The sequence below is a fragment of the Scyliorhinus torazame genome, chromosome 17 (assembly GCF_047496885.1).
Source record: "Scyliorhinus torazame isolate Kashiwa2021f chromosome 17, sScyTor2.1, whole genome shotgun sequence".
NCBI classification, from domain to species: Eukaryota; Metazoa; Chordata; class Chondrichthyes; order Carcharhiniformes; family Scyliorhinidae; genus Scyliorhinus; species Scyliorhinus torazame.
The window spans coordinates 189,827,787-189,839,858 of NC_092723.1; the positions used below are offsets into that span (position 1 = coordinate 189,827,787).

Genomic DNA, 12,072 nt, shown 5'->3' on the forward strand with positions numbered 1-12,072 from the left:
TTTGGAAGGAATAACAGGAATGCGGAATATTTGGCTAATGGTAAAGTTCTTGAAAGTGTGGATGAGCAGAGGGATCTAGGTGTCCATGTACATAGATCCCTGAAAGTTGCCACCCAGGTTGATAGGGTTGTGAAGAAGGCCTATGGAGTGTTGGCCTTTATTGGTAGAGGGATTGAGTTCCGGAGTCGGGAGGTCATGTTGCAGCTGTACAGAACTCTGGTACGGCCGCATTTGGAGTATTGCGTACAGTTCTGGTCACCGCATTATAGGAAGGACGTGGAGGCTTTGGAGCGGGTGCAGAGGAGATTTACCAGGATGTTGCCTGGTATGGAGGGAAAATCTTATGAGGAAAGGCTGATGGACTTGAGGTTGTTTTCGTTGGAGAGAAGAAGGTTAAGAGGAGACTTAATAGAGGCATACAAAATGATCAGGGGGTTGGATAGGGTGGACAGTGAGAGCCTTCTCCCGCGGATGGATATGGCTGGCACGAGGGGACATAACTTTAAACTGAGGGGTAATAGATATAGGACAGAGGTCAGAGGTAGGTTCTTTACGCAAAGAGTAGTGAGGCCGTGGAATGCCCTACCTGCTACAGTGGTGAACTCGCCAACATTGAGGGCATTTAAAAGTTTATTGGATAAACATATGGATGATAATGGCATAGTGTAGGTTGGATGGCTTTTGTTTCGGTGCAACATCGTGGGCCGAAGGGCCTGTACTGCGCTGTATTGTTCTATGTTCTATGTTCTATGTTCTCTGCTTCCTATTATTCAGCCGATTTTGTATCCACATTCCTCCTGTCCTTTTTATTCCAGGAGCAATAACTTTCCTCAAGTCTGTTGTGTGGCACTTTATCGAATACCTTCTGAAATTCCATTTACACCACACTCTCGTGTCTTTATGTTACTTTCGTTTCTCCTCTTTTGGGGCCCTCGGCTCTCCCAAATCTTTATTGAACTCCTCAGTACACCTTGACCTAGCGATAGATGCCCAAGTCGTTGTGACCCAGTGACCAGTTCATTGTATAGAAGGCCTTCCGTTATACTGCCGCCTTCCATCCAATGGACGTGGCCCAGCCAGCACAGAAGTTACTGGCTTAGTAATGAGTGTATGCTGATCGAATTAGCACACTTCAGGACATCTGCGTTGGTGACGTTATCCTGCCGAGAGATGCTGAGGAAATATTCCAGACAACGAAAATGGAAATTGTTTAGCCTTTCCTCCTGCCTCACATATACTGTCCAAGTACATCCCCTGTAGAGGAGGGCGCTGGGGATGCAGGCTTGGTGAACTCTCAGTTTGATGTCCTCACTCAGTTTGCTGTTGATCCACATTCACTCTCTTACTCAGCTGCAACATTTGCGATCCGTATGTTGGTGTCAGCATCAAGTGACTGCTTGTGGAGCGATGTGTGAAATTATTAACAATCTCTACTGTCACATTGTCAGTGCTGATAGATATGGCAACATCCTAGCCAATGACATTTGTTTTCCTGGTGTTGGTGTTGAAACATCTTTACAGATGTGAGCTTGTCCATTTGCTATTGAAGGTGTTCCTCGGTATGGGAAGCACTAATGCTGCACTATCAGTACATAGCAACTCTCTGAGGAGGAGTTGGCACACCTTTGTATTGGCTGTGAGGTGAGCAATGCTGAACAGCATCTGAATGTATTGGATACATTTTGAGATTTTTCTCCAGAATGTAATCTTGATGTGAACTGTTCAGAATGTACATTGAGTTAGTGTACTATTGGTGTGATTGATCTATTCTAAGGCAGTCCCAGGCTGCTCAATACTCAGGAATAAATCAATCTCACAGTTGTCAAAGGCAGTCTGGCCTTTCTGGCACAGGTGGTGAAGCAATAAAAAGCTTCAAAACTCAGTGGATCAAAAATCGTGTTTCTGCCCTGTGCTGCCAGGCATGTCCATGGAGATTATCTTTGTGTTAATTTACATGACCCACCCAAGTGGGTATAGCACATTTCTTATATATCTTTATATATTAAGCAAAGCCAAGGCATAGCAATACATCTGTTCTAAGCAACTCTGATCGCACATATTGCTCTATTGGTTTCTCTGCACTCTCCAATAATCCTAGGGGTATGATTCTCGCTTTGGGAGATGACGGGACTGGGGGCATTCTGGCTAAGTTTGCCGATGATACAAAGATAGGTGGGGGGGCAGGTAGTATGGAGGAGGTGGGGAGGCTGCAGAAAGATTTAGACAGTTTAGGAGAGTGGTCCAAGAAATGGCTGATGAAATTCAACGTGGGCAAATGCGAGGTCTTGCACTTTGGAAAAAAGAATAGAGGCATGGACTATTTTCTAAACGGTGACAAAATTCATAATGCTGAAGTGCAAAGGGACTTGGGAGTCCTAGTCCAGGATTCTCTGAAGGTAAACTTGCAGGTTGTGTCCTTAATTAAGAAAGCAAATGCAATGTTGTCATTTATCTCAAGAGGCTTGGAATATAAAAGCAGGGATGTACTTCTGAAGCTTTATAAAGCATTAGTTGGGCCCCATTTAGAATACTGTGAGCAATTTTGGGCCCCACACCTCAGGAAGGACATACTGGCACTGGAGCGGGTCCAGCGGAGATTCACACGGATGATCCCAGGAATGGTAGACCTAACATACGATGAACGTCTGAGGATCCTGGGATTATATTCATTGGAGTTTAGGAGGTTGAGGGGAGATCTAATGGAAACTTACAAGATAATGAATGGCTTAGATAGGGTGGACGTAGGGAAGTTGTTTCCATTAGCAGGGGAGACTAGGACCCGGGGGCACAGCCTTAGAATAAAAGGGAGTCACTTTCGAACAGAGATGAGGAGAAATTTCTTCAGCCAGAGAGTGGTGGGTCTGTGCCACATTCATTGCCACAGAGGGCGGTGGAGGCTGGGACGTTGAGTGTCTTTAAGACAGAAGTTGATAAATTCTTGATTTCTCGAGGAATTAAGGGCTATGGAGAGAGCGGGTAAATGGAGTTGAAATCATCCATGATTGAATGGTGGAGTGGACTCAAGAACAAGAACAAAGAAATGTACAGCACAGGAACAGGCCCTTCGGCCCTCCAAGCCCGTGCCGACCATGCTGCCCGACTAAACTACAATCTTCTACACTTCCTGGGTCCGTATCCTTCTATTCCCATCCTATTCATATATTTGTCAAGATGCCCCTTAAATGTCCCTATCGTCCCTGCTTCCACTACCTCCTCCGTTAGCGAGTTCCAGGCACCCACTACCCTCTGCGTAAAAAACTTGCCTCATACATCTACTCTAAACCTTGCCCCTCTCACCTTAAACCTATGCCCCCTAGTAATTGACCCCTCTACCCTGGGGAAAAGCCTCTGACTATCCACTCTGTCTATGCCCCTCATAATTTTATATACCTCTATCAGGTCTCCCCTCAACCTCCTTTGTTCCAGTGAGAACAAACCGAGTTTATTCAATCGCTCCTCATAGATAATGCCCTCCATACCAGGCAACATTCTGGTAAATCTCTTCTGCACCCTCTCTAAAGCCTCCACATCCTTCTGGTAGTGTGGCGACCAGAATTGAACACTATACTCCAAGTGTGGCCTAACTAAGGTTCTATACAGCTGCAACATGACTTGCCAATTCTTATACTCAATGCCCCGGCCAATGAAGACAAGCATGCCGTATGCCTTCTTGACTACCTTCTCCACCTGTGTTGCCCCTTTCAATGACCTGTGGACCTGTACTCCTAGATCTCTTTGACTTTCAATACTCTTGAGGGTTCTACCATTCACTGTATATTCCCTACCTGCATTAGACCTTCCAAAATGCATTACCTCACATTTGTCCGGATTAAACTCCATCTGCCATCTCTCCGCCCAAGTCTCCAGACAATCTAAATCCTGCTGTATCCTCCGACAGTCCTCATCGCTATCCGCAATTCCACCAACCTTTGTGTCGTCTGCAAACTTACTAATCAGACCAGTTACATTTTCCTCCAAATCATTTATATATACTACAAAGAGCAAAGGTCCCAGCACTGATCCCTGTGGAACACCACTGGTCACAGCCCTCCAATTAGAAAAGCATCCCTCCATTGCTACTCTCTGCCTTCTATGGCCTAGCCAGTTCTGTATCCACCTTGCCAGCTCACCCCTGATCCCGTGTGACTTCACCTTTTGTACTAGTCTACCATGAGGGACCTTGTCAAAGGCCTTTCTGAAGTCCATATAGACAACATCTACTGCCCTACCTGCATCAATCATCTTAGTGACCTCCTTGAAAAACTCTATCAAGTTAGTGAGACACGACCTCCCCTTCACAAAACCGTGCTGCCTCTCACTAATACGTCCATTTGCTTCCAAATGGGAATAGATCCTGTCTCGAAGAATTCTCTCCAGTAATTTCCCTACCACTGACGTAAGGCTCACCGGCCTGTAGTTCCCTGGATTATCCTTGCTACCCTTCTTAAACAAAGGAACAACATTGGCTATTTTCCAGTCCTCCGGGACATCCCCTGAAGACAGCGAGGATCCAAAGATTTCTGTCAAGGCCTCAGCAATTTCCTCTCCAGCCTCCTTCAGTATTCTGGGGTAGATCCCATCAGGCCCTGGGGACTTATCTACCTTAATATTTTTTAAGACACCCAACACCTCGTCTTTTTGGATCACAATGTGACCCAGGCTAGCTACACCCCCTTCTCCAGACTCAACATCTACCAATTCCTTCTCTTTGGTGAATACTGATGCAAAGTATTCATTTAGTACCTCGCCCATTTCCTCTGGCTCCACACATCGATTCCCTTGCCTATCCTTCAGTGGGCCAACCCTTTCCCTGGCTACCCTCTTGCTTTTTATGTACGTGTAAAAAGCCTTGGGATTTTCCTTAACCCTATTTGCCAATGACTTTTCGTGACCCCTTCTAGCCCTCCTGACTCCTTGCTTAAGTTCCTTCCTACTTTCCTTATATTCCACACAGGCTTTGTCTGTTCCCAGCCTTTTAGCCCTGACAAATGCCTCCTTTTTCTTTTTGACGAGGCCTACAATATCACTCGTCATCCAAGGCTCCCGAAAATTGCCGTATTTATCTTTCTTCCTCACAGGAACATGCCGGTCCTGTATTCCTTTCAACTGCCACTTGAAAGCCTCCCACATGTCAGATGTTGATTTGCCCTCAAACATCCGCCCCCAATCTATGTTCTTCAGTTCCCGCCTAATATTGTTATAATTAGCCTTCCCCCAGTTTAGCACATTCATCCTCGGACCACTCTTATCCTTGTCCACCAGTACTTTAAAACTTACTGAATTGTGGTCACTGTTACCGAAATGCTCCCCTACTGAAACATCTACCACCTGGCCGGGCTCATTCCCCAATACCAGGTCCAGTACCGCCCCTTCCCTAGTTGGACTGTCTACATATTGTTTTAAGAAGCCCTCCTGGATGCTCCTTACAAACTCCGCCCCGTCTAAGCCCCTGGCACTAAGTGAGTCCCAGTCAATATTGGGAAAGTTGAAGTCTCCCATCACCACAACCCTGTTGTTTTTACTCTTTTCCAAAATCTGTCTACCTATCTGCTCCTCTATCTCCCGCTGGCTGTTGGGAGGCCTGTAGTATACCCCCAACATTGTGACTGCACCCTTCTTATTCCTGATCTCTACCCATATAGCCTCACTGCCCTCTGAGGTGTCCTCTCGCAGTACAGCTGTGATATTCTCCAGAACAAGTAGCGCAACTCCACCTCCCCTTTTACATCCCCCTCTATCCCGCCTGAAACATCTAAATCCTGGAACGTTTAGCTGCCAATCCTGCCCTTCCCTCAACCAGGTCTCTGTAATGGCCACAACATCATAGTTCCAAGTACTAATCCAAGCTCTAAGTTCATCTGCGTTACCCGTAATGCTCCTTGCATTAAAACATATGCACTTCAGGCCACCAGACCCGCTGTGTTCAGCAACTTCTCCCGGTCTGCTCTGCCTCAGAGCCACACTGTCCCTATTCCCTAGTTCTCCCTCAATGCTCTCACCTTCTGACCTATTGCTCCCGTGCCCACCCCCCTGCCATACTAGTTTAAACCCTCCCGTGTGACACTAGCAAACCTCGCGGCCAGGATATTTATGCTTCTCCGGTTTAGATGCAACCCGTCCTTCTTATACAGGTCACATCTGCCCCGGAAGAGCTCCCAGTGGTCCAGATAATGGAAACCCTCCCTCCTACACCAGCTGTTTAGCCACGTGTTTATCTGCTCTATCTTCCTATTTCTAGCCTCACTGGCACGTGGCACAGGGAGTAATCCCGAGATTACAACCCTCGAGGTCCTGTCTTTTAACTTTCTGCCTAGCTCCCTGAACTCCTGCTGCAGGACCTCATGCCCCTTCCTGCCTATGTCGTTAGTACCAATATGTACAACGACCTCTGCCTGTTTGCCCTCCCCCTTCAGGATGCCCTCTACCCGTTCGGAGACATCCTGGACCCTGGCACCAGGGAGGCAACATACCATCCTGGAGTCTCTTTCACGTCCACAGAAGCGCCTATCTGTGCCCCTGACTATAGAGTCCCCTATTACTATTACTCTTCTGCGCTTTGACCCTCCCTTCTGAACATCAGAGCCAGCCGTGGTGCCACTGCTCTGGCTGCTGCTGTTTTCCCCTGATAGGCTATCCCCCCCGACAGTATCCAAAGGGGTATATCTGTTCGAGAGGGGGACAACCACGGGATTCCTGCACTGACTGCCTGCCCTTTCTGGTGGTCACCCATTTCTCTGCCTGCACCTTGGGTGTGACCACATTTACATAACTGCGATCTATGACGCTTTCCGCCACCTGCATGCTCCTAAGTGCATCCAATTGCTGCTCCAACCGAACCATGCGGTCTGTGAGGAGCTCCAGTTGGGTGCACTTTCTGCAGATGAAGCCACCCGGGACGCTGAAAGCCTCCCGGACCTGCCACAGTCCGAGCACAGCACCCCTCTAACTGACATTGCGTCAGTTAATTAAAATTAAAATTTGTCTTTTTTTTAAAAATATTTTTTAAAAAATCTCCAAGTTACTGTCAACTATCTGTTTCCTAGCACTAAATTTCTAATAGAAATGCGATAGCTAACTATAGTACTCTCCGATCTCTGGCTTAGATATCCCTCTAAATTATAATTAAGTTATTATGTTTAATTAGTTACCAAATACTCAAATTTTTTAAAAATTTAGGGTAGAATCCCAACCAGCCACTCTGGCCACAGCTTTTCTGTGATGTCACTTCAGTTTCCCCCCGACACACACAATTTGAAAAAAGGTATAAAAGTAAAAATAAGTAAAAATCACTTACTTACCTTCTTACCTTCTGAGTGTCTTAGATGTTCTCAGGTTCTCTCGCTGACAGAGACTGCTCCTCCACCTCCGAACCTTGACCTGCACAATGCTAATAATAATATAATATGGCACTTACCTTACACCAATGGGTCTTATTATTAGGTTAGAGGAGGAGGGCGGGTGGGAGACACTACACGTGTAGTGTCTCGGGTTTCCTCTCCACCAGAATTTATTGGTTGGGGGGGGGGGGGGACTTCCCAGAGGTCCGCGGGTCGAACTTCCGGTTCCCGCCTTATATAAAAACAAATAAAACAGAAAAGAAGAATAGACACTGGACCAGGCAAGGCTTTTTAAAGTAAGTACTCACCTCCCAGAAGGCCCCTGCGCACCGCTGCCGCCGAAATCCAAAGGGCTCGATGGGCCGAATGGCCTTACTTCCGCTCCTATGTCTTATGGTCTTAAAACAGCTTCTCATCTGAATCAAACTTTATTTCATTGAGCGTTAACTTGGCCCCTCTTCGGAGGTTTTAAAAATGTACACTGAAAGATGCAGGTTTCTGCTCCAGACTGCAAGGGGATGCTATTGTTCCATCCCCAGGGTGTGCTGTCGTAGGGCACCGTGAATGAATTAGGTCGCTGACCATTGAATGAAGCAGCGAACAACACTGAATTGAGGGGTTTGGTGGAGTATCTGTTGTCTCTCTGACAGCACCTTATTAAAAAAAAAAGTCTGTCTTTTTCACACATCCGTGCAAGAACTAAACATTACTGTTGAAATGGGATTTGAATCGTATTGTAAAGCTTATCTGAAAACTCTTGTTTTACAGTTGATTCCAATGATAACCTCTACGGAAATGACCCCAAATTCTTGGCTGAAATTAATAAGCTTTCTGAAACTCTGATTGGACAAATCTTGGACCACCTCAAGACACTTGGAAAAGATGAGGTATTAGATCAATCATCTGAAGTTAACAGTATCGTTTTCAAACCATTATTTAAAGCACATCCTGAGAGCTGGCCTTGGTCATGTATCACTGTACAGGCTGGGTACTTTATACAAGATGTGTAATATGTTGGACAGTGCACAATGTGTCTTTATGTTTCAACTCACTGACCCAGTACTGCCCTCGTATTCATAATCTTTGACAGGTGTTGAAATTGGCTGCGAGTCTGAGCTGGGAGCTACTGATAGGAGCTATGGCAGTCGTTAGATTTTTCTACAGAGATCAGTTCCAACACATTATTATTATTATTATGGTCTGACTGAATTGTTCAGAATGTATTTTATAAATATTTGAATAATTTGAGGTTACAGCTTTAAAATTTGGTTTTCATAAGCATTGCTCATACGCAACAGAACAAAAGTACTGTAACTGGGTGATTCAGTCAAACCTGTCACTTTGAGATGTGCTCCCCAAAAAATCGTAAACACATAATCTTTATTATTGTCACTTACATTAACTTACGTTAACACTGCAATGAAGTTACTGTGAAAAGCCCCTAGTCACCACATTCCGGCCCCTGTTCGGGTACACAGAGGGAGAATTCAGAATGTCCAAATTACCTAACAAGCACGTCTTTTGGGACTTGTGGGAGGAAACCGGAGCACCCGGAGAAGACGCAGGGAGAATGTGCAGACTCCGCACAGACAGTGACCCAAGCCTGGAATCGATGCTGGCGCTGAGTGCTAACCACTGTGCTAATGTCCCCACTGCCCCATCCCTTTTGCCATTTGAGATACTCCCCTGGAGTTATCAGGCTTGATGTTTGCTACCAAGATGGATGGTGGAATTTCCCAACCCAACAGACCCACCTCAGTTTAAAAGGCCCTGATAGACTAATCTTTGGTCCGGGAACGGGGGGGACGGGACGGGGAACGAGGATGGGATTGTCAGGTCAATGACCCAGTGCCTTGTCAACTTTCAGGACCGACAGTCTATTCAATACTTCTTCATTATCAATTTTGAACACTACTAAAGACAGTGTTTCCTCCTCTGTCACCATGTCCTGGTAACATCCACCATGTCCTGGTAACATCCACCATGTCCATAAGACCATAAGACATAGGAGTGGAAGTAAGGCCATTTGGCCCATCGAGTCCACTCCACCATTCAATCATGGATGATTTCAACTCCATTTACCCGCTCTCTCTCCATAGCCCTTAATTCCTCGAGAAATCAAGAATTTATCAACTTCTGTCTTAAAGACACTCAACGTCCCGGCCTCCACCGCCCTCTGTGGCAATGAATTCCACAGACCCACCACTCTCTGGCTGAAGAAATTTCTCCTCATCTCTGTTCTAAGATGTCCTGGTAACATCTACCATGTCCTGGTAACATCTACCATGTCCTGGTAACATCTACCTCCAAGACAGATACAAAATATTCATTTAATACCTTATCCATGTCCCCTGCCTTCATGTGTATATTCCCTTTTTGATCTCTCCTCAGCTCGCCTCCTTTTACTGCCCTTTTATTGTTCATATGCCTATACAAGACTTTGGGATTCTTCGTTCTGTTGGCAGCCAGTCTTTTCTCACAATCTCACTTTACTTCTCTGAAGTGCTTTTGCTTCTGAACAGTGTTTTCGACCTGACACCTGTCATCAGCATGTTCCTTATCTCAATTTCTGTCTCCTTGTCAACCAAGAGTCAATGGGTCGCACTCATCTCTCAGTCACACGGTCGCAGGTTCCAATCCCACTATAAAGATTTGAATGCAAACATTGTAGGTTGACACTGAACAGAAGGAATGCTGCATTGTTGGAGGTGTTTTTTAGGGTTTATAAGGGGGAAGTGTTAAATAGACTGTCAGTACTAAAGATTGATAAGGCACCAGGAGCAGATGAGATGCATCCAAGGATATTGAAGGAAGTGACGATGGACATTGGGGCTGGTTTAGCACAGGGCTAAAGAGCTGGCTTTTAAAGCAGACCAAGGCAGGCCAGCAGCACGGTTCAATTCCCGTACCAGCCTCCCCGAACAGGCGCCGGAATGTGGCGAATAGGGGCTTTTCACAGTTAACTCAATTTGAAGCCTACTTGTGACAATAAGCGATTTTCATTTTATTTTGTTTTTCACATTGCCGGGGCGCTGGGCACAACCTTCCCGTCTCCTCCACACTCTGGAGGTGCCAGAGGACTGGAGAATTGCAAATGTTAGACCCTTGTTCAAAATAGATTGTGAGGATAACCCCAGCAATTACAGACCAGTCAGTTTAACATCAGTGGACAAGCTTCAAGAAATAATTATTTGGGGTAGAATTAGTAGCCACATGGAAAAATGTGGGTTTGCTAGAAAGAGCCAGTGTGGATTACTCAAGGGGAAATCATGTTTAACTAACTTCCTGGAGTTGAGGTGCTGGAGTTGAGGTAACACAGAGGGTTGAGAGGGTAATACAGTTGATGTGATGTACATGGACGTTCAGAAGGCATGCCAAACAGGCTTGAGAAAAGTTACAGCTCATGGAATAGAAGGGACAGGCGCAAAGTGGATACAAAGTTGGCTGAATTATAGGAAACAGAGTAACGACGAATAGATGCTCTTTGGGCTGGAGCCTGGTTTGTAGACTAGTGTTCCCCAGGGATCAGTAGTGGGACTCTCGCTTTTACTGATCTATATCTAGATCTTGGTGTGCTGGGGACAATTTCAAAGTTTGTCGATGATACAAAAGGAATACTAGCGATCTCGAGTTCAAGGATCCATCTCCCGGAAACACCTGCCAAGTGTGCAGTTGGAAACGCAGCTATAGGGGAGCTCATCAGCCAGGGGAAGACCCCCCAGAACCCATGACCAGTGACATAGAGTCTCTTGGGTGGACAATCGTACTCGTTAGAGAGGGATCGCTGAAGAAGAAGTCATCTTTAAAGGTGGCAGAATAGGTGATCTGTGCCGTTAGGGCAGTACTGTACGTGGTGGATGTCCTTGAGATACCCTTCACTGTGTACACCTTAGACTTCTTGCACAGTAACCCACGCGTATGATCTGTCACATGTTGCAAGCTGGAATGTCCTTGCTTCACAAGTCCCAACTGTCTATGTGCTCTGTAGACAATTGACAAAGAACAATACAGCACAGGAACAGGCCCTTCGGCCCGCCAAGCCTGGGTGATGCACGGGACGTACGCTTTTCCTCCACCTCCTTTTGAGGAAGAGAGTTCCAAAGACTCACTAGCCTCTGAGAAAAAAAAATTGTTAATGGGCGACACCATTTAATAAGTGACTTATTTGACCCATAACATTTGCCTGCTTGTGTTGAAGAAAGGGGCAATGGGGCATGAAATAGAGAGGATGGTGCACAGAGTGAATTATCTCGAATCAGCAGATGGACAATCTCGCAAGGACTGATTGGAGACAAGTTACAGCTGCTAGTTTCATATCCGAGCTGTTCAAGCACCGACAGACTGTTGCCCTCTTGGTTAGATTATTAAACTTACTGCATTCACGTTCTTTGTATGGTGCTGCTGACCATAATGCACAGTGCCATCTGCTGCCATGCTCTTTCGCCTGGGGCACCTTATGTTTGCGGTGTGGTAAACCGGTTCCCTTTCCTATGATCTGTTTCCTGCAGCAATAATTTGTTCTCAAAATGTGGGAACCTTACTTTTGGCGATAATTGAGGAACTAGGCAGCAGTAATTGCTACAGTAACCAAAAAATGTCACACGCTTGAGCTGAACTATTTCTGAACCAAAAAGACAAGTGTAATTCACAGGTTTGTTTGCGCAATCCATAACATTTTCACAGCAAGGGATGTATACTTGATGTGGTTAAACATGTGAGGCTATTAGATAACAAC

General features: G+C 45.8%; 1 protein-coding gene across 1 annotated transcript in view; it reads left to right on the top strand.

Annotated features, from left to right (window-relative positions):
- vps35l (VPS35 endosomal protein sorting factor like) overlaps positions 1–12,072 on the top strand; it is a 158,850-nt gene that overhangs the window by 126,112 nt on the left and 20,666 nt on the right. Inside the window, 1 exon segment of the mRNA XM_072481891.1 lies at positions 8,106–8,224. Coding sequence (XP_072337992.1) covers positions 8,106–8,224 — 119 coding nt within the window.